This window comes from Falco naumanni, chromosome 4 (genome assembly GCF_017639655.2).
Source record: "Falco naumanni isolate bFalNau1 chromosome 4, bFalNau1.pat, whole genome shotgun sequence".
NCBI classification, from domain to species: domain Eukaryota; kingdom Metazoa; phylum Chordata; class Aves; order Falconiformes; family Falconidae; genus Falco; species Falco naumanni.
Window position 1 is genome coordinate 99,517,838 of NC_054057.1, and position 26,738 is coordinate 99,544,575.

Here is a 26,738-nt window from a genome sequence, read left to right on the forward strand (position 1 = left end):
GATCCAGCCCGCGGCTGCAGGCGCGTCCCCATGGCAACGGGCCGGGCGGGGCCGCCTGGCGCCGGCCTGCAGCGGCCGGGCCCCGCGTCCCCTGGCCGCCTTACTGGTCACACTGTCCGTCCCCTGCAGCGTCCCACCGCCGGCCATTGGCCCCACCGCCGGCCCTTGGCCCCACCGACTGTCCCCCAGCCCCACCGGTGACTCCCAGCCCTGCAGTGCCCTACATCCAGGAGGGGCTGGCAGGGGCAGGCAGCAGGCAGCTCCCACCCCTGGGGCTCTGGGAGGCCACCGTGGGGCCACCCGGGTGGCCGCGGGGGCCCATGGTATGGGGGAGAGGTGCAGCAGTCTTGCTCTGTAACTTTATTCACGCAGGGGGGTGCCCCACAGCCCCCGTCCTGCCCACGGCTCCAGGGGCAGGTGGAGGCTGGGTGGGAGAGGCTGGGGGCTCGGGGTGGGGGTGGTCCGGACCCCTCGGGGCGGGGGGGGGTCACTGGCAGGTGTTGTAGATCTGGACCTGCTGGTTGATGGTGGCCAGCACCTCCCTCATCCTGGCCTCCAGCCCGCCCAGCTGGGCCGCCTTGGCATCCAGCACCCGCTCATTCCGCTCATATGCCTCCTCCAGCGCTGCGGGGACAGGGAGAACATGGGTCAGCCTGGACACCTGCCACCCCGACCCCCTGGACCCCCTGCCCTGGCCTCACCTCGCAGCCGCTGCAGCTTGCCCTGGGCATCCTGCAGCAGCCCGGCAGCCTCATCCCGCAGCTGCTGTGCCCGGCTGCCTGCCTGCTGTGCACCCTGTGCCCGGTGCTGCACCAGCTCCTGTGCTGTCCGGTACCGGTCCCGCAACGGCCCCTCCAGCACCTGCTGGGCAGCGGGGCCAGTCAGGGGGACCCCTGGGAGACCCCCATGGTCCCCCAGAACCCCTGCTCACCCACCTGCTTAGCCTCTCCAGCTCGGTCCCGCGCGGTGCCAGCCACCTCCTGGGCACGTGTGGCTGCTAGGCTGTTGTTGGCACGTTTCACCTTCAGGGCATCCGTCTGCCCATCCAGGATCCCGATCTGTCCCATGGCACCTGCCAGCCGCTGCTCTGCGCTCGCTGTCTGCACCTGCATCTGGGGAGAAGCAGTAGGGGGGGGGGGGGGGGGGGGGGCAGCCACGGTCAGGGTGCCCCCACGGTGGGGACAGGGCCCTGCCCACCCCCATGGGGCTGAGGGCATGGGGACCGAGCCCTTACCATGCCAAGAGCTCTCTCACTGTGCTGGATGTCACCAGCAGCATGGTGCAGTGCCTGCTCGGCCATACCCTGGGCTTGCCGTGCCTCCTCCAACGCCTGCCGCACCGCCTCAGCTGTGCCCCGCACACCCTCTGCCCGTGACCTGCGGCCAGGGAGGCACTGCCTCAGCACCAGCTGGAGCCAGGGGTCCCCGGGAGGGCTGTGCTACCACATCCCCAGGCTCACCTGGCCCGCTGGGCATCCTGCAGCAGCTGCCCAGCCTGGCGCACGTCACCAGCTGTCTGCTCCAGGATGGTGTCCACGCTGGCCAGGCTGCGCACCCGTGTCTTGATCTCCTCGGCCAGGCGGTGGATTTGGGACGGCGCCGCGGGGAGTGACAGCTCCAGCACCCGGCTGGCTACCACCTCGATGCTCTCGGGGTCAGCCCCCTCCTCTGCGGGTGGGAGCTGTCAGTGTGTCCCCTGCAGCACCCTGGGGCAGAGGGGACAGGCGGAACGAGGGGCAGCAGAGGGCAGAACCACGGGGAGGGAGTGTGGGGCAGGGCAAGAGGGAAAGGGGGTGACTGGGAGGCACAGGACGTTTGGGGCAGGGCAGGGACCATGCAACACAGCATGGGGCAGGAGCTGTGTGATGTGGTGCGGTGCCATGCCATGCCGGGGTGGTACAGCCCACATGCAGTGCGGGGACCATGCAGTGTGGTGCGGTGCAGTGTCAGTGCAGTGTGGTGCAGGTGCAGAGCCACACAGGGCTGGGCAGGGGCGGCCAGCCCCCCAGCACGCCAGCACTCACGGCTCAGGAAGGCCTTGATGTGGCTGATGAGCTCCCGCAGCTCCTTGTTGGAGCTCTCCACAAGGGCCCTGGTTTCGTTCGCCTTGTCCAGAGCCGCTTGTGCCCGCAGCCGGGCCTCATCTGCCTTCCCCTTGGCCTCAGCTACCTGAGCAGGGACAGAGACCCTCAGCACCAACCCCAAGGGCTGGGGGGCACGGCTGTGCCACCTGCTCCCACCAGTGCCCGGTGCCACGCACCTTGTGGGAGAGCTGGGCCACGTCACCGGCAGCCCGCCGCAGCTCCTCCTGGGCATGGCGTGCCCGGTCCAGAGCACTGTCAGCTGTGGACGCGGCCCCGCCGCAGCTCAGACCCCCACAGCGCCGTCCCCCATCCTCGTCCCGACACCCGGCTCCCCCGCAGGGGCTCTCGGCACAGGGTACGTCGCCCGTCGCACCACAGACCTGCAAGGCAGCACAGGCTCGGGCCAGCTCTGGGCACTGTCCCCCCGGTTCCCTCTGTATGTCCCACCTTCTCATTGAGTGGGTGCAGGCTCAGTGCCTGTGCCCTCGCTGCCAAGTCCATCAGCGCCCGCCGACTGGCTGCATTTTGGCGATTGAAGTCATCCCGGTGGCTGGCCAGGAGCTGCTCAGCACGGCGCCGGGTGGCTGCTGAGATGCTAACAGGGCTGGGCACAGCACGGCTGGAGGCGTCTGCCCAGCGCTCGGCCTCCCGCGACTCCCAGTGGGACTGGCGGATGCTGTCGTAGGCGCCTGGGGGTGGCAGGGGCCCTGTCAAATCCCCGGCCATGGCCCCACCACCCCGGCCCGACTCGGTGGCATGGCTCACCGAGGAAATTGGAGGTTTTGAGGGCATGCAGCCGCTGCTCCAGGTCCTGCAGGCTGTGGTTGAGGGCACGAGCACCCCGATCCACCACGCTCAGCATGTGACTGGCATTGAAGTTGGCATCCTGGGTGGCCGTCAGCTCCCCCTCCAGCCGCGTCAACCTCTCCGTCGCCTCTTCGATCTGCCGCCTGCAAGGGAAGGGGGTGACAACCCACCCCCGGGGACACCCCGGGAGCCATGCCCTGCATCGGGTGCTCACCGCAGCCCCTCCGTGGCATGTGTCAGGTGGGCGGCGGCAGCAGCGGTGGCATTGCGGGTGGCCACCACATCACGTACAGTGGCCAGGCTCTCCTCCAGCCGTCGGAAGGTGCCCCCGAAGGCACTGGCAGCCCCAGTGTGCTGCAGGAGGCTGGCCCGCTGTGCCAGTGCCCGGGTGCGGGCAGCCAGGTCCTGCACCACCCGGTCCCAGTCCCCAAAGCAAGGGTGACAGGGCTGGCAGGCAGGAAAGGCACCGGCAAAGCCCCGGGCACACTGGTCACAGCGGACTCCAGAGATGCCAGGTCGGCATTCACAGTGGCCACTGCCACGGTGGCACTGGGCAGTGATGATGCCATGGGGATCGCAGTCACAGGCTGTGGGAAAAGCAGTGTCAAAGCACCGTGGGGCCTGCCATGGCCCCCCCCACCAGCAGTGGCTCTCACCTCGGCACTGGTGCTGTGGGTCACCCCAGTGGTGCTCCTGGCAGTTGGCGCAGGTCCGGCCCCCAAAGCCCGGCCGGCACGAGCACTGCCCTGTGAACTGAAAGCCACAGCACGGGCGAGGCCGGCGCTGCTGCAGCATGCCCCCAGCCCCATCCCACCCACCATCCCCTGTCCCTGTTCCATCTCACCTGGTTGCAGGCAGGTGTCAGGGCATGCTGGGGGTGACAGGCGCAGGGCTGGCAGCCCTGCCCACTGCCCAGGTTCCAGAAGTTGGGGCTGCAGCGATCACAGCTCTGGCCCTCCACATGGGGTAGGCAATAGCACTGCCCACTGCGCCTATCACACTGGCACTGCTGGGGCCCACAAGTGCTGGCATCAGTGCCCAACGCATTGCAGGAGCAACCTGGAACCAGATGGGCACTGAGCAGGGACAGGGACAGGGAGATTGAGAGGGGATGGGGACAGGATGAGGAAAGGGACAGGATGGGGATGAGACTGGAATGGAGAGGGGATGGGGGTGCAGATGGTACGGAGACACAGGCAGGGATAGGGTGTGGATGGCAGTGGTTAAGGGTGGAGGCAGGAGGGAGACAGATTGGACAGGGGTGGGGATCATTTGGACGTGGGAAGGGAAGAGCTGATGGCAATAGGATGGAGATGGGACAGGGTCAAGATACAGATGGGATAAGGATGGGATGGGGACAGAGTCAGAGTGGCAGTGGGGACTGCAATGGCGGATGGCAATGGGGACAGTAATGGGCATGAGATGAGGATGTAGATGGGATGGGACAAGCTGGGCATGGAGACAAGGATGGGGCTGCAGTACCAGGACTGGGCAGAGGAGACAGCCCAGAGGACCCCACAGCACTGGGCACGAGCAAGGGCAGCCATGGGCATCTTGGTCCCCAGGGCCATGCTGGGCTCTGGAGCCTAGTCTGTCTTGGCATGGCCACGGGTACTCACGCCTGCAGCTGTGCCGTGTAGCATCCCCATAGTAGCCAGGCTGGCACTCGGCGCAGTGAGGCCCCGCTGTATTGTAGAGGCAGCGCAGGCAGCGTCCTGTGTGCCGGTCGCATGCTTCCGGGTCCGTCATGTCGATGTTATCGTGGCACTGGCAGGGCAGGCAGCGCCCACCAGGCTGCAGTGGGTCCCCGTAGTACCCAGGGGCACACTCGTCACAGCGGGGACCTGCAGGCACAGAGTGCTGGGCAGTGCCCGGGGATGGGGAACCCCTGAGGGCACTGACCGTGCTGAGGTGGGCACCCACCTGTGTAGCCAGGGCTGCAGTGGCAGACAACCTGCCGGGAGCGGCTGTCCTGGTAGCAGGAGGTGGCGAACTGGCGGGGGCTGCCAGGCCCCTCAGGGCAGGGGCAGGGCCGGCAGTGCTGCCCAGAGCCCAGCGCTGGGTTCCCAAAGTGCCCGGCTGCGCACCTGCGGGAGGCAGTGAGCTGGGGCCAGGGTGGCTGGCAGCACCCTGCCTTCTCCGGGCACACACATTTACCTCTGGCACCTCTCGCCGTCTGTGTGGTCGCGGCAGCGCAGGCAGCTGCCTGTCCAGGGGTCGCAGTCCTCGGCGTGCCCGTTGCACTGGCAGGGCCGGCAGGTGGGGAAGCCCCAGTGGCCGGGCTGGCAGCGGTCGCAGCGTGGGCCATGGGCACCTTCACGGCAGGAGCACTGCCCCGTGGTGCTGTCGCAGACAGTGCTCACTGACCCCTCGCTGCTGCACTGGCACGCTGGAAGGCATGGCACCCACACTGTCTGCCCCCAGGCCGCAGAGAGCATCCCTCCCTGGTGTCCCCAGCCCTGGGGTGCCTGGGCTCCTCTCCGGGCTGGGCCGGCACAGCCTCGCAGCACTCACCTCGGCACCCACCGGGCCCGAAGCCAAAGGTTCCTGGGAAGCAGCGGTGGCAGCGCCGTCCCATGACATTGGGTTTGCATTGGCACTGCCCGCCCTGTGGCTGGCACTCGGCGCTGAGTGAGCCCTGGGGGTCGCAGAGGCAGGCTGCGGGCAGAGAGCAGGGTGAGCACCAGCTGCCATGGGGCGCAGGACAGGGTGTGGGGCCATACTCACGCAGTGCCCCATCATGCAGGATGGCTGAGAGGCTGTGCAGGAGGCTGGAGCAGGGCTCGGCCACAGGCGAGGGCCCTGCGGTGTAGAAGGGCTGGGCGCAGCGGTACCGCTTGAAGGTCTCCTGGCGCTCCATGGAGCTGGGGTCACCCGCGATGAACATCTCCAGTGAGGAGTAACGGGGCATGAGCACCAGCTGGGGGAAAAAAAGCCAGTGGGATGTCATGCCCGTCTCTCCCTGTGTCCCCTGTGGCTGCATCCTGCTCCACCAAAGGGTTGCAATCCCCCATGGCGCTGCCCCACCACCTCTCACCGAATCAATGAGCACACTGGTGGTGGGATCCTGCTGAGCATTGGCACAGCCCAGCTCCAGGCGGAGGGTGTAGGAGACACCCCGCTCCAGGCAGACAGGCTGGGGAAGTACCACATACCTGGGCAGGAGCAAAGCAGAGCATGGGCAGGTGGGTGCCTCCCATGAGCCCCAGCACAGCCCAGTCCTGGCAAGGCACTCACCTGGCACCAGAGGGGAGGCTGGTGGAGAGCTGGTCATCAGCTGGGATGGTGTTTCCACAAGGGCTGCTAGCGGAGACAGGGCTGGGGCGCAGCACCCTCAGCCTCACCTCCTGCCAGGGCTCTGGGTGCTACCAGCAGAGAACAGGCTGTACCAAAAATGCTCTGTCCTGCACTCCCCGCTACCATCCCCCAGTCTGGCGATACATCCCACCGCCAGCTTCACCATCTAATGCTCACCTGGGGCTCATACCGGATGATCACATCATACTCAGTGGAGAAAGGCACGTTGTTCACATGAAACTCCACCCAGCCGCCTTCCAGCATGCGGGCAAAGCCTGTCCCCGTCCATGAAGCTGGATGGTCCGTGGGGGGCTCACGCTCCACCACCGAGCCCTGGTGTGAGATGGGACCACAAAAATTGCCTTAGCCGGCAGCAGGGCAGAGTGGTGCGTGCTGGGTTAGGGACCATGCAAAGAGTCGCCCACTGCCCTGCTCTGCTTGATGTCCCCCCCAGGGACACCTTTGTCCCTTACCTGATGCAGCTGAGCATCCTCAGACTCGTAAGTGTAATGGTCCAGATTGATGTGGTAGAAACCAGGCTCCACCTGGTTGCACTGTCGTCCCACCACATGGCTGTGGCACCGGCACTGTCCCGTCTCCACGGCGCACCTGGTACCCCAGCGGCACCATCACCCCTGATGCCAGCAGGGATGCCCCTTGGCCCCTGCATCCCCATGAAGACTCACAGGTTGTCGCGGGCACCTCCCACATCACAGTTGCAGGGTCGGCAGCCTGGGATGTCATGGCTCAGCCCCCAGTGCTCAGGCTGCAGAGGGCAAGGGCGTCAGGGAGCACCTGGCTGTGGTGCCATTGTCCCAAACACTGTGCTTGGCCCCTGAGCACCACGCATGGCCCTGAGCACTGTGCACAGCCCTCAGCACAGCCCCACTCACCAGGCACTGGTTGCAGTTGCGCCCGGTCACCAGCCGCTTGCAGAAGCACTCGCCACTGACAGGGTCACACTGGCTGCCTTCGGCCACTGTACCACGGGGGTCACACTGGCACCCTGCATGGAGAGCCAGTGGCGTCTGGCAGGGTCAAGCCACATACCCAACCCCGGCTGGTGCCGCCCCGGTACCTACGCTGGCAGCCCTGCGGGTTGGCAGCACTGAGGCCGAAGAAGCCGGGTTTGCAGCGGTCGCAGCGGGGACCAGCCACGTGCTCCTTGCAGCGGCACTGCCCCGCAATCAGCCCACGGGCCGGGTCGTCAGCGCCGTCGCACAGCCCACCCTCTAGAGAGCCCTCAGGGTCGCAGTCACAGGCTGGGGGCACAGGCAGGATCAGCACCCTGACCCCACAGCCCACCCCACACAGCCTGTCCGGTGCCGCTCACCCCCTGGCACCGACCTCGGCACACCGCAGGGTCCCGCAGGTCCTTGCTGGGGTCCTTGTAGTAGAACGGCTTGCAGAGGTGGCAGCGGCGGCCCATGGTGTTGTGCTGGCAGCCATCGCACACGGCCCCACTGGTGTTCCCCGTGGCCAGGAAAACGGCCATGTCGAAGTGGCACCGCCGCGAGTGCTCGTTGCAGTCGCAGCCTGTGGGAACAGCACCGTGGCACAGCATGCTGCACCCCAATCCCCTGCCCGCCAGGCAGCACCCCCAGTGCCAAACCTCCCCAGCCCTGACTCCCCCTACCCCAGTATGCAGCCCCCAATCCCAAACCTCTCCAAACTTCCAGCCTGCAACATCCCCACAGCAGGTCTGCAGGATGCCACCCACCTCACCCCAGCATGCAGTACCCCAAAACCCCTGGCATGGCGCAGACTGCCAGCCCCGGCACCGGGGTCTCCGAGCCAGGAGCCAGTGCGGGCACAGCTACTCACGGCGGCAGGCGTTGGTGCTGGAGCCCTTGGCCGGGCGCCAGGGCAGGTCCTGGTAGAAGTCCTCGCATCGCTCGCAGTTCAGCCCCTGCGTGTGGTGCTTGCAGACGCAGCGCCCGTGCACCTGCCAGGATGCCATGGTGAGGGGCTGCAGAACCAGGCAACACAGCTACCTGACTCCAGAAGGGCACGCAGGGCCTGCTTGCCCTACCATGCCATCGGCGGTGGCGGGGGCCCCGCTGAGTGGGGCGCACTCAGATGCGTGCCCGTAGCAGAAGCAATTTCCACGCAGCACCAGCTCATAGAGTGCGTAGTAGTACTTCTCCCGGATCTCCCGCCGGGTGTCCAGCAGGTTGTCCCCCAGCGTGTGCAGCTTGGTGAGGTTCACTCGCAGGTTGGTGACGCGCAGGAGGTCTGGGGTGGAGAGAGACCGGCATTGGCACGGGGTGTCCGGGCTTGTCCATGCACGGCTCGGCTCTGCTGGGCATGACTGGGGTGGGCTGTGCGTGGCCACAGGGGGCTGTGGGTGGCATGGGGTGTCCACGCAGAGCTGCACACCATCGGGCTGGGCTGTGTGTGGCTTTCTATGGCACAGCTTGTTGGCACAGAGCTGTGTGTGGTTTGGCTCACATGCACCTGGTTGCACAGGGCCAGGCTGGGCTGTACATAGCTGCGGCGCTTCAGCTCCCGTGCATGTGGTTGTGTATGGTCAGGCTGTGCACTGGGCCAGGGCTCTCCAGGTCCCCCAGCAGATGAGGGCTGGGACCCCACCAGAGCAGAACAAGAGTCCTGGGCAAAAGCACCTTTCTGGGTGGTGGGGCACTCACTGCTGGGGGCTCTGCATAATGGGCACAGCCCGGGGGCCCCAGCACAACTGGATGGCTCCCCGGGGACTGCAGCTTCCCAGCAGCCCAGCCCTGCAGATTCCTCCCCTCCTGCTCCCGGCCTAAATTTAGCCCTGGGTGATTAACCCACTGTGTCCTGCGTCTGGCCTGGCTCCTCTGCCCATCACCAGTGACCCCAGCCTGCACCACAGCTACTGCTCAGCACTGGGCTTGGCTCCAGCACAGCCATTCCCCTCCTCTCAACCTGAAGCCGCTTGCATAGGGCAGGGTGCAGGGGGGCCCCAAGCCCCCCCAGGCTGCTTCTGGCCCTGACCCTGCTGTGGGGCTCAGAGCTGGGAGAGAGCAGCCAAAATAGCTGCGCTCAAAATAGAGCAGCCAGGCAGGAGCCCAGGGCAGGCAACTCACTCTGGATGGCAGGGCTGTAGGGGTCTCGGATGGGGATGGCGGGGTCCAGCACCCGGTAGATCACCTGTGGGGACAGTAGGGCAGTGAGGGGAGAGCAGCGGGGAGTCCCCCGAACCTCCTGGGGCACTGCCAGGGCCTCACCTCGCCCTCAGTGGAGGGCTCAATGTCAGAGTAGCGGGACTCGCAGACAACGTCGTCAATACGGCGTGGGGGTCCGCGGGGGACGTGGGGGAAGGCAGCAGCACAGTCGTAGGCAAAGTAGCGATAGACCTTCCAGCTGCGTCCGAAGTCGGCTGAGCGCTCCACCAGCATGGCCGCAGGGCGGAAGGTCTGCGGGACACCCAGCTGGGACGGGGGCCAGCCCCACAGCCCCCGCAGGTCCATCCCATCCCATCCCCTCCTGTCCTGTCCTGGGTACCCACATGCTGGGACCCACCTTGAAGGTCATGATGAGGTGGGTGAAGTGGAACTCGGCCTCCAGGTCCAGCTGGATGCTGACGTGCTCCACGCCTGGGGACAGCACATGTGACTTTGGGGATCATCCACCTGTGGGTCCCTGGGGCTCGTCCCCCCAACCCGGCCACAGGCCAGGGGCGCGGCTGCGGCCGCTGGCTGAGTCACACTTCCTCAGCGTGGGAGGAAGGGAAGAAGAGCCCCCCGGGACGCCCTGCCGCCCCCGCCTGCCGCTCACCATTCTCCGACTGCCACCAGGCTTTCTTGGGGCGGGGGGCGAAAGTGGTGACCACATTCTCGATGCGATGGCTGTTTGTGTTGGCACGGGCATCGTAGGGCCGCCTCGAGTCGCAGACGAAGCACTTCTTCTCCTCCTGCGAGCAGGAGGCTCAGTGGTGCGTGTCCCCATCCCCATCCTGTCCCACTCAGCCCCACCCGGTGCCCTCGGTCCCCGTCCCGCTCACCTGGAGGTGGCTGACGATGCAGTAGGGCTGGGGCCGGCGCAGCCCGCAGGTGGAGGTGGCGCTCAGGCGGGGGGCTCGCCCCACCAGCAGGTCCCCGGTGGCCGGGTAGCAGCTGCCGCGGGCGCAGCCCTGGGGGGGGGTCGGGGGCCGGGGCTCCCCCAAGCCCTGCGGGGCAGCGGACGGCTGAGGGCGCGGGGGGGGGCACACCCGGGACCCCCCCCGCCGCCGCCCGGGGCCCCTTCCGCGGCCACCCGGAAACAGGGCGGCGGGGCCGGGCCGGACCCGGGCCCCGCTGCGGGGGGCGCACACTCACCGGCCAGGAGCGGCAGCAGCAGGAGGGCGCCGGGGCTCCGCATGGCGGGGGCGCGCAGAGGGGGCGCAAAGGGAGCGCTCGGCAGGTGCCCGGCGGTCCCGTCCCGTCCAGTCCCGCCCCGCCGGGTCCCGTCCCCGTCCCGGTCCCTCCCGCCCCCCTCCGCGCTGGGCGGCGGGCGCAGCGCTCGGGGCTGTGCGGAAAGCGCGGGGCGGATCCCGGCCGGAGCGGGGAGCGCGGCCGGCGGGCACCGGACGCGGGCGGCGGGCAGGCAGGCACCGGACACTGGCAGCCGCGGTTCAGGGCTTTATTGGAAGGCGCGGCCGCGCTACAGGCGCCCGCGGAAGAGATGGGACCCCCGGGCTGCGGCGGCCGGGCGGCTGTGGGGCAGGACCGGTCCCCGGCCCCGTCGCCTGTCCCTAGCAGGTGGCGTAAGCGTTGGCTCTCTCCCGGATCTCCTCCAGCAGCCCCCAGACGCGCTGCTCCAACGCCTGCAGTCGCGTCGCCTTCGCCGCCATCACTCGCTCGTTGGCCCCGAAGTGCAGCTCCAGCTCTGCGGGACAGGGGGCACGCTCAGGGCACAGACCCCTGCCATGTCACCTCCCCGCGTCACCCTTGGGGCACCAGGCGGGACATGCCCAGGGGGACAAGCGGAGGCACACAGGGGGAGATGGGCACTGAGCGGGGTCAGGATGGTGGGGAATGCCCCCGCCACATGCTGCCCCCTCACCTTCCAGCTTCCTCTTGCTGCTGCTGGCCTTGTCCAGGAGGTCCTGGGCCTCCGCCGTCAGCTGCGTCACACGCCGCAGGGCCCCACCAGATACCCCGGCCAGTCCGCTCACCCGGCCTTTCAGCACCACATAGCGCTGCGTCACCTGCACCAGGTCCTGGCAGCACAAGGGCATGGCGAGGCTGAGCCCCCCTGGCACCCCACCCCCCCTTGCTGCCACATTGCAGCCGAGCAGGGCTGGAGCTCACCTGGCTCAGTGTCCCTGAGGTGGCTGTGGCACGCTGTGCCCCGTCCTTGGCTTGCTGTGCCTTGCGGCGGGCATTCCGGCTCTGCTCCTGCAGCGCAGCAATGCGCTGCGCCAGCTCCCGCAGCCGCCGCTGTGCCCGTGACTCCTTCCCCTCCAGCACCTGTAGCCTGCGCTCCGTCTGGGCAAGTACAGGCACTGGCTGCCGGCAGGCACCGCAACTGCTGTGCCCATGGTGCCAGTCCCGCCTTGGCAAACCCATGGCACCCACCCCACACCATCCACATCCCCCTGGCACCAGCCTCACTACCCTTGGTGTGCCCATGGCATCAGCCTTGCTCTCCATGGCACCAACCCCGTCATCCCCAGCATGCCCAAAGCACAATTCCCACTCCCCAGCCATGCTGGTGGCCTTGCCCTCACTCCCCCAGCCCTGGCGTGCCAGTAGCCACAAGTGCCCCTCACCTCCTTGACTCTGCTCTCAGCTGCCCGGATGGTGTCCCTGGTGCTCCGCAGCGCGCTCCCTGCTGCTGTCACCTGTGCCCGTGCCATCTCCAACGCCCGCTGTGTCCCTGCCAGCTCATCCCTCACACCCTCCGCTCGCTCCCTGTGGCAGCACAGGCAGCTCCAGCCCCTGCCAGTGCTGGGGGACAGACCCCCAACCCCTGTCACCCCGACATATCCCCCACCACTTGCCTGGCATCCCGTCCCTGCACCAGCAGCCCCTGTGCCACAGCTAGCCCCTGTGCCGTGCTGTTGAGCACCATGTCCACCCCCTCCAGCTGGCCAATGCTCTCACGCATCTCCCGCAGCAGCTCCTGGATCCGGCTGGGGCTGCTGGGCAGGGAGATATTCAGCACCTGCCGAGCCACCAGCTCAATGCTGCCTGGGTCCGCTCCCTCCTCTGCAGGGACACAGGAGCGGGGTGGGCTCAGGGTGGGCACGCTGAGCCCCACCGTGCCCAGGTGCCCACCGTGTGTCAGCGCTACCTGCCAGGAAGGCCTTGATTCGGCGGATGAAGTCCCGCAGCTGGGCTGTCGCCTTCTCCGCACGGCTGCGGGCGGCCTGCGACCGCCCCAGCGCCTCCTCTGCCCGGCTCCGCGCCCCCCGTGCCAGCTCCTGCACCTCCTGCGTCTGGGGAACATGGGGCTGAGCAGGGGGACAGGGTGTCCCCGGGGAGGGGGCACAGGAGGGTGGGCAAGGGATATGCATGGGGACAAGATGGGGACATGCAAGGGGGTGTAATCATAGGACGGTCTGGGTTGGAAGGGACCTCGAAGATCACCTGGTTCCAACCCCCCTGCCGTGAGCAGGGACACCTTCCACCAGACCAGGTTGCTGAAAGCCCCATCCAGCCCGGCCTTGAACACTGCCAGGGACGGGGCACCCACAGCTGCTCTGGGTGACCTGTTCCCGTGTCTCACCACCCTCACAGTAGATTTTCTTCCTAATACCTGATCTAAATCTACCCTCTTCCAGTTTAAGACCATTTCCCCTTGCCCTACTCTTGCTACATGCCCTTGTAAAAAGTAACAGGGTGTGCAAAGGGGCGCGGGGACACACCAGGGGACACACACCAGCGTGCAGCAGGGTACAAGGGGGCATGGGAGGGGTGTGCAAGGGGACTCAAAAGGGGTGTGCGGCAGTGGCACGAGGAGTCACAAATGGCACAAGAGACATCTGTGAAAGGGCACAAGAGGGACATACAGAGGGGACACACTTGGGACCAAGGAAAGGGCACAAGTGGGATATTCAAGGGGACATGCAAAGGGGCGTGAAAAGGGCAAAAGTGGGCCATGCAAAGGGGACACAAGGAGACCCCAAAAAGTGCTATGGAGCCACCACCACTACCTTCTGTGCCACAACACCCAGCTGTCCCAATGCCACCTCCAGCTGCTGTGAGGTGTTATGGGCGCTGCTCAGGGCTCGAGCTGAGACGGGCAGTGCCCCCATACACCCTGTGCCACCGCAACGCCGTGTCCCCGCACTGTCCTGGCACAGGGCTCCTCCACAAGGCGCTTGCTCACAGCTCCGGTCCCCAGGCACCCCACAAATCTGCAGTGATGCCAATGGTATAGATGGAAGCTCATGACTGCATGGGGGGAGAGCCTCATGCTGCTCCACCTTGGGGATCTTGCCCCATGTGCCTATTTGCCTCCCACCAGTCTTGCTCTCACCTTCCCATTGATTCTGGCAACGCTGAGTCCCATCACTCGTTTCTGCACCTCCCGCAAGGATTTTCGTGCTGCAGCTGTGCCACGGCGGAAAGCATCGCCCCGCTGCCGCAGCAGCTGCTCAGCCACTCGCCGTGTCACCTGTGCCCCATTCAGCTTGCCAGCTGTGCTGTTGGCCACCGCCTCTGCCCGCCTTGAGTCCTCCACCGATGCCAGGATGCTGCGGTAAGAATCTGCAGGTGCCAGCGTCAGGGTCTGGCCAGGATGGTTGCCATCAAACCCCCCAGACCTCGCCAGATGCTCTTACCACCAAATCCAGCTGCCGCTACGGTGCCAAGGAGGATTTGGAGGTGGGAAGTGGTTCGGTTGAGACCCCTCAGCTCATGGCTGAGCCCAGCTAGCTTGTCATGGTGCTGCACATCTGCCTGTGCCAGCTGATCTAGATGTTGTTCCAGCTCTTGGAGCTGCTTCCAGAAGTCATCCAGCTCCATCCTTTGTGGGAGAAGAGGGTTCTCAAGCCTTTTTGGGTGACAAAAGAGAGGTACACCCCTGCCCCAGCCCACCGTGTACACTTGCCTGGTGCCATCCAGCTGCCTGGGCAGTCCGTCAAGGAGGGGGGCCACCAGGGTTGCCCCCCTCACCCAGCAGCCGCTCCACACGCCCCAGGGCCTCCTCCAGTGCCCGCAGGCGGCGGGGGCTGAGCAGGGGCGCAGACCCCCCCTCCCGCAGCGCCCGTGCCTGCACCCCAACACGCCGCAGCCCATCCTGCAGGCTGCCCAGAGCTGGGTCCCAGCGCCCAAAGCAGGGGTGACAGGGCGAGCACTGGGGGAAGGCCTCCTGGTAGCCCCGCTGGCAGCGGTCACAGCGCAGCCCCCCGAAGCCTGGCCGGCACTGGCACTGCCCGCTGGCCTGCTCGCACTGCGGGCTCTCAGCTCCCAGCGGATCACAGTCACACGCTGCAGAGACAGGTGGTAGCATGTCCCAGGCTCCCGAGGGATCCCCATGTCCCCAGACTGCTACCGTGTGTCCCCAGCATCCCACCATATCCCCCTGTGTTTCCAGAGTCTCACCATGTCCCCAAGGTCTCCTATGTCCCCACAGTCCCACCGTGTACTCAGTGTCCCCAGACACTCACCATGTCCCCAGGGTCTACCATGTCCCCAGCATCCCACTGTGTCTCCAAGGTCCCCCATATCCCTTGGGTGCCACCATCTCTCCCACTACATGTCATATAGCATCTCACTACACTTCCAGGGTCCCCCATGTCTGAAGGGTCCCACTGTGTCCCAGGATCTCCTGAGCCCCTCTGTCCCACTCTACTGTCTCCCCAGTATCCCACTGTCTCCCCAGAGCCCCCATGTTCAGTCTCCCACCAATGTCCCCAGGGTCCCACCAAGTCCCCAGGGTCTCCCATGTTCCTACAGTCCCACCAAGCATGCAGTGTCCCCTCCCACCCTATGACCCCAGAGCCCCTGCCTTCCAGGTCCCTGGGATGTGTCCCCACCTCGGCACTCCTGCTCAGGGTCTCCCCAGTGATGCTCCTGGCACTGGGAGCAGACTCGGCCCCCAAAGCCGGGCCGGCACTGGCACTGTCCCGTCACCTGCAGTAAGAGTGGTGTGCTCAGCCGGGCAGCTCACCAGGCACCAGGAGGGCACTGGAGCCATGCCAGGGTGCTGGGAGGGCTCACCACATCGCAGGCGGAGTGCAGGGCATGCACGGGGTGGCAGCCACAGGGCTCGCAGCCCTCTGGCCCTCCCAGGCTCCAGAAGTGGGGTGCGCAGCGGTCACAGCTCTTGCCCACCACGTTGGGCCGGCAGGCGCAGGCACCCGTGCTGCGGTCGCAGGCGCAGGTGCCGGTGGTGCAGTGTGAGGCCAGGGTTCCCCGTGGGTCGCAGCTACAGCCTGCGGATGGGTGGGTGGCCACGTGGGGCTCAGCCTGTACCCCCTGCCCAGGCAACAGCCCCCTGGGACCTGGCCCCAGCACCCCAAATCCCCTGGTGGCCCCAAACCAACACACAGCCCCAACCCCCCAATCCAAGCACTCCCCCCCCTCCAACCCCAGTGCCTGTCCCCTGCCCAGCACTGACTCTGGGCACAGCCCCAAACCCCCTCCAAACCCCCCCAACCTCACCTGGCCCTGGCATCACCCAGCCCCAAACCCCCAGACACCCCCAAAACGCACCCAACCCAACCCCCCTTCAAGCCCAATCTGCCCCCACCCCAACGCCACCCCAAGCCTCACCCCCACCCCGAGCCCTTGCATCGCCACAGCCCCCCCATGCCCAAATCCTCACACAGCCCCAACCCTGGCACAGCACCCTGCCCTGCTCACGCCGGCAGCTGCGCTGCAGGGCACTGCCATAGTAGCCGGGCTGGCAGTGGGTGCAGCGGGGCCCAGCGGTGTGGTACAGGCAGCGCAGGCATTGCCCCGTGCGGGGGTCGCAGGCCCCTGGGTCGCTGGCGTCAATGTTATTGTTGCACTGGCAGGGCCGGCACACTCCCTCCTCTGTCTCTGGTGCCCCAAAGTAGCCAGGGGAGCAGCGATCGCAGCGGGGCCCTGTGGGGAGGTGGGGGCTGTAGGCGCTGGGGTCCTGCAACCCAGGTGCCGGGGGGTCCTCACAGCGCAGCGCCCACTCTGCCCCTCACCAGCGTATCCGGGTGCACAGAGGCAGACAATGTGGTGGGCTTCCTCATCGGCATGGCAGGCACTGCCGTGGTAGTGCCGCGTGCCAGGGTAGCCAGGGCAGGGGCAGGGCCGGCACTGCTGCCCTGAGCCCAGCACTGGGTCCCCATAGTAACCATCCAGGCACCTGCAAAGACAAGAGGTGAGTGCCCCAGGGGTCCATCCCACCCATCATTTCCCATCCCACCATCCCGTCTCATCCATGCCATGCCGTGATATCCCATCTCATTTCACCCATCTCATCATATCCCATCCCATTATCCCATCCAGTGTCACCCCATCATATCCCATCCCACCATCCCATCCCATCTCATCATATCACATCCCACCATCCCATCTCATCCATGCCATGCCATATATCCCATCTCATCCATCTCATCAGATCCCATCCCATTATCCCATCCAGTGTCACCCCATCATATTCCATCCCACCATCCCATCCCATCTCATCATATCACATCCCACCATCCCATCTCATCCATGCCATGCCATATATCCCATCTCATCCATCTCATCAGATCCCATCCCATTATCCCATCCAATGTCATCCCATCATATACCATCCCACCATCCTAACTCATCCCATCCCACCATCCCGTCAGATCCCATCCTATCGTTTCCATCCCATCCCATCTCATCTCATCCATCACATCCATTATATCCCGCACCATCATATCCCACACCATCATATCCCATCCTATCCCATCCTATCCCATCCAGCTGTATCCATCCCTTCCCATCCCACGCCATGCCATGCCATGCTGTCCCATCCCCTCACCCCCGAGCAGGCTCACCTCTCGCAGTGCCGGCCAGCAGTGTGGTCGCGGCAGCGCAGGCAGCTGCCTGTCTGGGGGTCACACTCCTCAGCGTGCCCGTTGCACTGGCAGGGCCGGCAGGCGGGGAAGCCCCAGTGGCCAGGTTGGCACTGGTCACACTGCCGGCCCACGGCGCCGGGCTGGCACCGGCACTGGCCACTCACCGCATCACACAGCTGTGACACCGAACCCTCCGGGGAGCAGGCACAGGCTGCAGGACAGCATGGCTCAGGGCAGGGACATGGGTGCAGGGAGACAGGGATGGACAGGCAGAAAGATAAAGGCCAGCACCCAGGGTGTGCCCAACCCACGGGCTTTGGCTCAGGAAGGCTCACAGGGACACACAGGTGGGCAGACAGAAGGGCACATGGACAGATGGGTAAATGCAAGGCAGGGCAGTGCCCACACCAGGCAGGAACATGGGGATCAGACGCATGGATGGATGGGAATACAGGCGGACAGAGCAGGAACCCAGACCCAACCCACAGGCTGCAGGACAGCAGAGCTGAGATGGACACACGCACGGGCAGATGAACAGACAGACAGGCAGCGAACAGGGCTCCAGTGGCTGGACGGACAGACAGACAGGAGGGACAGGGGCGCCTGGCAGGCACAGACCCCATACTCACGGCTGCAGCCCAGGGGCCCGAAGCCATAGCTGCCTGGGGCGCAGCGGTTGCAGCGGCGACCGAGGACGTGGGGCTTGCACTCGCACTGCCCTCCCTGCACCTGGCACTCACTGCTGCGGGAGCCCTGCGGGTCGCACTGGCAGGCTGTGGGCAGCAGGGCAAGCGTGGGGCCAGGGCTGCCCTGCCCACACACTGCCCGCACCCTGGCACCACTCCCCTGCCCGACCCCACCATGGGCATGGCCTCATCCTGACCCACTGCACCGGGTACCCCTGCGCACTCCTGAAACGGGCGCTGCAACAATCACAGCTTCATCTCGACCCACTGTCCCGGGTACCCCTGCCCACCCTGCCACGGGCATGGCCCCATCCTGACCCACTGTCCCGGGTACCCCTGCCCACCCTGCCACGGGCATGGCCCCATCCTGACCCACTGTCCCGGGTACCCCTGCCCACCCTGCCACGGGCATGGCCCCATCCTGACCCACTGTCCCGGGTACCCCTGCCCACCCTGCCGGGCATGGCCCCATCCTGACCCACTGCACCGGGTACCCCTGCCCACCCTGCCACGGGCATGGCCCCATCCTGACCCACTGTCCCGGGTACCCCTGCCCACCCTGCCATAGGCACAGCCCCATCCTGACCCCCTGCCCCAGGCAGGACTGCACCCTCGCCCGCTGCCCCAGTCACGTCCCCTGAGCCCAGCAGGGTGCCCTGCCCACGGTGGCCCCACTCACGCAGCGCCCCGCCATGCAGCAGGGCCGAGACACTGCAGACCAGGCGCGCGCAGGCCTGGGCCAGGGGGGGTGGGGGGGCCATGCGAAATGCCTCCAGGCACCGGTACCGCTCCAGCTCCTCCCGGCGCGCCGCCGCTTCCGCCCCATGGAAGCCCGGCAACTCCAACACCCGCGGCAGGAGCACCAACTGTGCCAGGCAGTGGGAAGGGGAGAGGAGATGGGGCTGGGGGGGCACAGCCACCCCTTGCCGTGGGGCCTGGCCCCTGCTCCCAGGCCAGACCCGAGTGCCCCAGGGCAGCCCCGACCCTGCTAGGGGCTCAACTGCCCCAGCCTCGTCAACAGCCCCAGCATCACTGACATCCCCAGTCTCATCAGCATTCCCAGCCCCATGGATACTCCCACCCAAACTGCCATCCCCACAGGCTTCCTTATCCCCGTCTCCACCGACATCCCTAAGGCCAACCCCAACTCCATCAAATCCCCAAACCCATCGATATCCCCTTCCCCATCAACGTCCTCATCCCTTTTCTCACTTACGCCACGTCCCCATCCTAACCCCATCCTCATCCCATCCTGTTCCTATTCCCATCGCCATCGCCATCCCCACCACAAGTGCAGCCCCAGACAGGGGTCACTGCCCACCACAGCTCATGGTCCCCGTCCCTGCCCATCACCTCAGTCCTGCCAAGCCCCAGGCGCAGGGCGCAGTGGGACCCCCCCTCACCGAGTCGATGAGGATGAAGGCGCTGGGGTGACGCTGTGTGACACCAGCTCGTTGAAGCCGCATGGTCACCTCATAGGGGGTGCTGGGCTCAAAGCAGAAGGGCTGGGAGAGCAGCACGTACCTGTGCAGAGGCAGGAATCACAGTATGGGCACAGCAAGGCCATGGGGACAGCCAGGGAACAGCAGCAGCGGCACTCGGCAACCTTCGTTGTCCCTGTCCCCATCCCTCACCTGTGTGGTAGGACTGTCCCTGTTTCCACTCCATCCCCATTCCTCAGTTCTGGGAGAGTGGCAGGTCTGCCCTTGTCCCTGTCCTGTCCCAATCATTGTCCCCTTCTTCACCCCATCCCCATCCTCATGCCCATGTCATTCCCATCCTCATGCCACCCTTATTCCACCCCATCCCAACCCATCCCATCCCACCCCACCCCATCCCCACCTCTGGCTGTGGGGCAGGCTCTCGCGGTACATCTGCTCAGAGGGCAGCAGGTTCCCACAGCGAGGGCTGGTGGGCAGCACCCGGGAGCTGACGCTGACCATGGCCTCCCAGTCCTCAGCTGACTGTGGCGACAGGCGAGGTGGCATCAGGGACATGCCACTCTGTACACGCTGTGGCCATAGCCAAGGCCGCCGCAGCGCTCACCTCGGGCTCGTAGCGCAGCAGCAGCTCGTAGTCCATGGGGTAGGGCACGTTGTCCACGCGGAAGGTCAGGCCAGCCCCGTCCCGCACCCGGGCAAACCCCGAGCCCGTCCATGTCACCATGCGCCTGGTGCCATCCCGCACCACCTCCTCCACATCCGGCTGGGCAGGGCACCGGCACAGCTTGGCCCCGGCTCCCCCGGCACTGCCCCCAGCCGCCCCCAGCCCGCGGTGCCCCACCATGCCCCATGGCACCCACCCCGGCTCACCTTGGGGGGCTGCTGGCGGCTGCGGCGCGAAGGGGTGCGGGGCTGGGGGATGCGGGGGGGGGCTGCGCTGGTGCCGCAGGCGTCCCTTCCGCCCCCCCGGCTCCCCAGTGTCATACTCCAGGCAGTCCTGGGGCACCTCCGCCCGGATGGCACCCTGTGGGGCTGGGGTCAGGGGACGGGTGGCCATGCACGGGGACAGCCATGCTTGGGACAGCCATGCACAGGGCATGGTGACAGCCAAATGTAGGATGAGGTGACAGCTATGCATGGAACATGGTGCGTGATGACAGCCATGTAGAAGCCCAGGCTGGGGGCACAGGGAGTCCCCCCAGGAGACTCACCGGGAGCTGGGGGTGGTTGTGGCTGTGGCCAGTGGCCCGCTCAGCCTCGTAGGTGTAGTAATCCAGGGGGGCGCAGAAGAAGCCAGGCTGTACCTGGTCGCACTGCCGCCCCATGAGGTGGGGACGGCAGGGACAAGCCCCATCCTCCATGGAGCACCTAGGGGTGACCATCCTGTCCCTCCATCTGTCCTTGTCTGGCTGTGTCCTCACCCATCCCTCTTTCCAACCCTGTTCCCATCTCTCCGCCTCTGGGGATGGAGATCCCTCCCTCCATCCCAGCACACTCTATCCTTCCCCAGCCCTGTACCCATCCCTCCACCGATGTCCCCATCCCTCCCTCCGCCCATGCTTGACCCCCAGCCCTGTCCCCACTCCCCCCCACCATCTCTGTGCCCCACCGAGCACTGTTCTGGGCCCCACCGGTTGCTGTAGGCTCCCCCGAAGTCACAGGCGCAGGGCCGGCAGCCCCCCACGTCATAGCTCAGGCCCCAGAACTCAGGCTGCAGTGAGAGCAAGGGGATGTGGGGCAGGTGTGGGGCCAGCCCAGCCCTGGGGATTGCCATGGGGCTGCGGAGAGTCAGGGCCACAGAGCATGGTGTGGGGCAGGTTGTGGGGCAGACTGGGGCACTCACCACGCACTGGCTGCAGGAGCGCCCAGCCACGAAGCGTTTGCAGTAGCAGTCCCCGCTGATGGGGTCGCAGGGGGAGCTGCCCGCCACCGTGCCCCGAGGGTCACATCTGCATGCTGCCCCCCATGTGCACGCACCCCCACATGTGAGGGGCTGCCACATGGGACTGCAGCCCATGGGTATCATGGCCCTCCCTCCCCATCCTGTTTCCTTCCATCCCACAACCCTCCACCCCCCATCTCTCTGTCCCCATTCCTCCAACCCCACCCCTCCATTCCACATCCCTCCATCCCACGACCCTCCATCTCCATCCCCCCATCCCATATCCCTCTATCTCCATCCCTCCATCATCCCTCCATCCCCATCCCTCCACACCACAACCCTCCATCCTCATCCCTCCATCCCATATCCCTCTATCTCCATACCTTCATCTCCACCCCTCCATCATCCCTCCACCCCCATCCCTCCACCCCACATCCTCCTGTGCCCATCCCTGGGTCTCAGCTCACGCTGGCAGCCCTGTGGGTCGCTGTGGCTGAGGCCATAGGCACCGTGCCGGCAGCGGTCACAGCGGGGACCGGCCACATTCTCCTTGCAGCGGCACTGCCCCGCAATCATGCCCAGCGCCACATCCGTGTGCCCATCGCAGGCACCTCCGTCCAGCGAGCCCGCTGGGTCGCAGTCGCATGCTGCCAAGAGAGACACCACAGGGAGCTGCAGCTGCCAGCACTGGGAGCTGTGGGGCCAGTGCGGGTGGCACTGGAAGCCATGGGGCCAGGGCGAGCCATGGGGCTCAGCACTCACGGGCACAGGCGGTGGGGGAGCGGATGTCGGAGCGGGGGTGCCGGTAGTAGAAAGGCTTGCAGAGGTGGCAGCGGCGGCCCATGGTGTTGTGCTGGCAGCCATCGCACACAGCCCCACTGGTGTTCCCCGTGGCCAGGAAGACGGCCATGTCGAAGTGGCACTGCTGTGAGTGCTCGTTGCAGTCACACCCTGAAGGGACAGCACCGTGGCACAGCATGCTGCACCCCAAACCCCTGCCTGGCAGCACCCCCACCCCAAACCCAGGGATGCAGCTCCTCGATCCCCACCCCTCAAGCCCCAGCCTGCAGACACCGCAGCCCCACATCCCAGCAGGATGCACCCCAACCCCTGCAAACCTCAGCCTGTAGCACCCTGATCCTCCCCAACCCCAAAGCATGGCACGTGGAACCCTCAAGCCCCAGCCCCAAGCCATGGCCCCCAGGATGCTGAACCCTCCACTCACAACATGCAGGACCCCAAAATCCCCAAGCACCACATGCAGGATCCCCATTCCCCCAACCCGGCCCACGGGACCCCAAGCCCCCAGGCACAGCATGGTGCCAGTGCCAGCGCAGGGCACTGACGGCGGCAGGCGTTGGTGCTGGAGCCCTTGGCCGGGCGCCAGGGCAGGTCCTGGTAGAAGTCCTGGCAGCGCTCACAGTTGAGCCCCTGCGTGTGGTGCTCGCAGACGCAGCGCCCGTGGACCTGTGGGGGAGAGCACCCACTTCAGCATGGCTGCCAGGTCCCACAGGGCACTGTGCCGGACTGGTGGCTGAGTGCACCTCACCATGCCAGGGACAGAGGACGCTGGGGCACCAGGTGCCGGGGCACAGTGAGCAGCGTGGCCGTGACAGAAGCAGCTCCCGCGCAGCACCAGCTCATCCACAGCATAGTAGTACTTGTGCAGCACTTCCCGCCGCGTGTCCAGCAGGTTGTCCCCCAGCGTGTGCAGCTTGGTGAGGTTCACTCGCAGGTTGGTGACACGCAGCAGGTCTGGGGGAGCAGCACGGTCAGCACCCACCCTGCAGCCTGCCAGCCCCGCAGCCCCAGCACCCCTGGCTACGCACCCTGGATGTCTGGGCTGTAGGGATCTGCCACGGGGATGGAGGGGTCCAGCACCTTGAAGATGACCTGGGAGGAGGAAGGGTTGGTGATCCGAGACCCCCCAGCCCCCCGGCTCCTCTCTGCACCTCCCGGCCCCACGCACCTCCCCATGGCTGGAGGGCTCGATCTCGGAGTAGCGCTGGTCACACAGCACCTCGTCCACCAGCCCTGAGGGCTGGTCAGGGATGCTGGGGAAGATCTTGGAGCAGTTGTAGGCGAAGTAGCGATAGACCTTCCAGCTGCGTCCGAAGTCGGCCGAGCGCTCCACCAGCATGGCCGCAGGGCGGAAGGTCTGCAGGACACCCAGCTGGGACGGGGGCCAGCCCCACAGCCCCTGCAGATCCATCCCATCCCATCCCACCCCATCCCAGGCACCCATGGGGCAGGACCCACCTTAAACTTCATGATGAGGTGGGTGAAGTGGAACTCTCCCTCCAGGTCCAGGCGGATGCTGACGTGCTCCACGCCTGAGAGGGACAGAGAGGTGATGGTGGAGGCCAGGGAAGACCCCCACCCCATTCCCATGGCCGTGCAGCACCAAGGCACGCACACATGGGGGCAGCCCCGCTGCTGCCATGACCTCACCATTCTCCGACTGCCACCAGGTCCGCTGATCGTTGGGGCCAGTCAGGTAGATGACATTCTCGATGCGGTGGCTCTCAGGCAGGGATGGGTCCCGCGAGTCACAGGTGAAGCATTTCTCTGAGTCCTGTGCCAGGGGGTGACACCGTCAGGGACGGGCAGCTGGAGGCTGCAGCAGTGCCCAGCTGTGCCAGGCCTGTGCCAGAGCTGTGCCAGGTGGGCTCACCTGGAGGTGGCTGACGATGCAGTACTCCTGGGGCCCATCCAGCCCACAGGTGGAGGTGGCACTCAGGCAGGGGGCTCGCCCCACCAGGAGGTTCCCAGTGGCCGGGTAACAGCTGCCGCGGGCACAGCCGTGACTCAAGTCGGGCTCCTGCCAGGCCCCTGCTGCTGGCACCCCCGCTGCAGAGACTGTGAGGACATGGGCTGGGGGCTGTGCCAGGGCCCCCAGGCACGCCATGCACCCCACACGCACCGCCCAGATGCCTGCCCATCACCCACCCCACCCCCAGCTGTCCCATCCCGCCCCATCCCCGTGTCCCGACCCACTGATGCAGCACGAAGCTCCGTGATCCGGAAAGGTGCTGGCAGCAGCGCCGGGGCCTCGTGACCGGGGGGCAGGGAGCGGGGCCGGGCGGGCGGCAGGGGTGAGTGGGGGGCTGGGCTGCCTGTGCTCCTGGGGGACCAGGCAGCCCCGGGGCACCGAGCGGTGCCGGGGGGAGTCAGGAGCCAGGTCAGGCGCTCACTAATCCCGCCAGAGCTCAGCGCAGCCCGGATTCCCCGCTGGGATTTGTGGTCATCAGGCCCTCACTGCCTCCAGCCAGGGAGCATCGCCATTGCTACCACCTCCGCTGCCCCGGCGGGGGTGCCAGGGCCACCACAGCCCCCTGGCATCGCGGGTGTGCAGGGTGCACCACCGTGCGTGCGCGGAGCCCCGCCGAGGCCAGTGCTTACCCAGCAGGAGAGCGAGTACCAGGAGGTCCATGGGCAGCCGAGGGCTCTGCCTGGGGGGACATGGAGACGGCACTGCAGCAGGGCACAGGGTACGGCATGGCACAGGGTACAGCATGGCACAGGGCAGCCGGGGCCTGGCCTCTCCTGGCTCTGGCATGGCCATGCACCCCAGGGTGCACCCACCCAGTTCCAGCATGGCAGTGCACCTGGGGACAGCACCGGGAAGCAGGGTCGGGTGGGACAGTTTAGTCCCAACATCCGCTGGGGTGGCACCCAGCGCCCACCCCACGGCCGTGCCCAGCCCTGCGCAGCCCCGAGGGGCATGGCTGTGCCCCGCACCCCCGGAACCCACACGAGCTGTGCTGCGCCCCATCCTGCCCTGCTTGGGGTGGATCCATCCCTTGGAGTGTCACTGGTGTCCCCGGGGGGTCCCAAGGGCTGGGCCAGGGCCAGCCTGGGAGGGGAGCCAGGAGTGCGGGAGCCGGCTGGGCAAGGGCGTCCCTGCCGCTGGCCGGGGTCCCGCTATTAACTTTAGGCTGGAGCTGCCTTTTGTGTTCGCTCCCTCCCGGTACCGCCCGCTCCCAGGCGCTGGATCAGAGCCTGGCCCCGGCGCTGCCCCAACACATCTTCCCTGTCCCCGCCCGGGAGCCGGCCCGGGGCAGGGGGTCGGGGCGGCGGGGGGCTGCAGCGCTGCCCCGGCCCCGCTCGAAGCCGCACCAGGGCGGCGGGAGAGGCGGTGCGGGGCCACGTGCTGGCGCGGGGGTACCCGAGCCCGCGCCCCCCGGTACCTGGCGTCCTGCGGCGTCCGGCGGGGCCAAGGCCAGGGGCGAGGGCGGCGGGAGACCTGCTGCCCCCCGGGCCGGGAGCACAGCACTGAGCCGGGGCGGGGGAGGCGATGGGATGGCGGCGGCGAGGGCCCCCCCCTTCCCCGTGCACGATTCTTATTCAAATGTGCTGCCCGCTGAAAGGGACGGCGGTCTCCAGGCTACGGGAATGTCACTGCCGATTCCTTCTGCCTGGAGGCCCCCGCCGCCCGCCCGGCCAGGCGTCGGCAGCCCGGGCACGCCCCGGCCCCGGCGGCACGGCGGGCCCCGCCGAACAAAGGGGCGCCGGGCGGGCCGGGAGCAGCGGCGCCGCGTTCCCCGGGCTCCCGGCACGGCGTGGCAGGAACGCGCCGGCGGCCGCTTGCAGGGTGGGCTGGGTGCCCCCTGCTCCGGCAAACCAGGGGGCCAAGGCACCGGGTTTCGCCCCACCTGGGGATGCCCCATGCGAAGGCCAGGATGCGGGAGCTCACCCAGGTACAGGCACGATGCTGCTGGCCGGCCACATCCCTCCCGAGCGACCCAGCCCTACCACGGCTCCCCGGGCAAAGTCCGACATGTGCCAGCCCCGGGAAGCACGCTGCAGGCAGGGGGACCCAGCCCGCCTCTCCCCACGCACCCCGCAGCACCGTCCTTGGGTGCCGCCTCCGCCCCGCTGCCAGCACCCAGCCAGTGCCCTGGGGCTGGGGCTGCGCCAGGGCTGTGCCGTGCCCGGGGCTCCCCGCCAGCATGCCAGCTCCTACCTGTGCTCAAGGGGCCCAGGGTGCCGGGCAGGTGGCTGGTGGCCCAGGTGGGCTGCAGAGTGGGCCAGCTCGGCCCGCTGGGCTCGGGCAGGGCTCAGCTGCTGTTCCTGGAGGAGGGCAGCCAGCGCCTGTCTCCTCCTCCAGCAGCCGTGCCAGGCGAGGGGAGGGACCTGCCCGCACCCAGAGTTAGCCAAGGTGAGCGGAGGCCAGGTACAAGCCAGCAGTGGCCCACACATGGCACGGTGCTGCCCCATGCCCAGGCTGGCCGGGGGCCAGCACAGCATCCCCGCGGGATGTGCCCAGTCATGCAAGACAGGTTGCGTGGCCAGGATTCGCCCCGTGCCGCACCGGCCCATCTGTGCCTGCTCGGGGCACGTCTCCAGCAGCAGTACTGGGAGCTCTGGTGTGGCATGGCAGCCAGCGGCACTACCTCCGCACCCATGCCAGATGGATCCCGCTTCCCCCCTGCCCCGTGCTGGCACCATGGTGCCCTGAGCCAGAGCCCACTCACCTCATGCCAGTCAGTGCTGCCTGAGATCCTTGGGACTGGCCGGGCCAGGGGCTGAGCCGGCAGCCCTGGAGCCCTGCAAGGAGCGTGGCCACGCACCAGGGCCAGGCTCGACAGAGACC

At 67.0% G+C, this 26,738-nt stretch overlaps 2 protein-coding genes across 2 annotated transcripts; both read right to left on the reverse strand.

Annotated features, from left to right (window-relative positions):
• Positions 1 to 346: 346 nt before the first annotated feature.
• LAMB2 (laminin subunit beta 2) lies at positions 347 to 10,531 on the reverse strand. Its single transcript, XM_040592347.1, has 33 exons — positions 10,427 to 10,531; positions 10,176 to 10,328; positions 9,950 to 10,085; positions 9,695 to 9,768; positions 9,400 to 9,588; positions 9,259 to 9,322; positions 8,220 to 8,422; positions 8,012 to 8,132; positions 7,535 to 7,723; positions 7,270 to 7,449; positions 7,081 to 7,193; positions 6,874 to 6,953; positions 6,661 to 6,796; positions 6,365 to 6,520; positions 6,128 to 6,255; positions 5,928 to 6,045; positions 5,618 to 5,810; positions 5,405 to 5,548; positions 5,048 to 5,279; positions 4,814 to 4,977; positions 4,510 to 4,734; positions 3,735 to 3,949; positions 3,547 to 3,643; positions 3,105 to 3,477; positions 2,849 to 3,033; positions 2,531 to 2,772; positions 2,260 to 2,463; positions 2,024 to 2,168; positions 1,460 to 1,667; positions 1,235 to 1,376; positions 936 to 1,112; positions 702 to 861; positions 347 to 624 (listed from the first exon to the last, which is right to left on the reverse strand). Exons 1-33 carry the CDS (start codon positions 10,529 to 10,531, stop codon positions 488 to 490), a joined length of 5,388 nt encoding a protein of 1,795 aa, XP_040448281.1. The 3' UTR covers positions 347 to 487.
• Positions 10,532 to 10,778: 247 nt separating this feature from the next.
• LOC121087389 (laminin subunit beta-2-like) lies at positions 10,779 to 26,265 on the reverse strand. The gene is given in 37 exon segments (XM_040592346.1): positions 10,779 to 11,038; positions 11,216 to 11,372; positions 11,464 to 11,640; positions 11,925 to 12,066; positions 12,156 to 12,363; positions 12,449 to 12,593; positions 13,311 to 13,514; positions 13,637 to 13,866; positions 13,941 to 14,125; positions 14,210 to 14,253; positions 14,255 to 14,589; positions 15,138 to 15,234; positions 15,322 to 15,536; positions 15,967 to 16,191; positions 16,281 to 16,444; positions 17,112 to 17,343; positions 17,762 to 17,905; positions 18,498 to 18,684; positions 19,222 to 19,342; positions 19,661 to 19,782; positions 19,865 to 20,023; positions 20,131 to 20,190; positions 20,192 to 20,284; positions 20,472 to 20,628; positions 20,892 to 20,971; positions 21,104 to 21,216; positions 21,610 to 21,789; positions 21,905 to 22,093; positions 22,489 to 22,609; positions 22,692 to 22,897; positions 22,972 to 23,035; positions 23,112 to 23,300; positions 23,402 to 23,475; positions 23,594 to 23,717; positions 23,817 to 24,001; positions 24,545 to 24,594; positions 26,109 to 26,265. Coding segments are annotated over 36 exon segments (5,493 nt in total). The 5' UTR covers positions 24,576 to 24,594; positions 26,109 to 26,265; the 3' UTR covers positions 10,779 to 10,904.
• Positions 26,266 to 26,738: the final 473 nt, after the last annotated feature.

Coding starts and splice junctions, on each gene's coding strand:
- LAMB2 (XM_040592347.1), bottom strand. CDS start 10,531: ATGCGGAGCCCCGGCGCCCTCCTGCTGCTGCCGCTCCTGGCCGGTGAG. Junction 4,735..4,813: donor CTGCAGCCCTGGCTACACAG/GTGGGTGCCCAC, acceptor CTGTGCCTGCAG/GTCCCCGCTGTGACGAGTGT. Junction 625..701: donor CAAGCTGCAGCGGCTGCGAG/GTGAGGCCAGGG, acceptor CTGTCCCCGCAG/CGCTGGAGGAGGCATATGAG.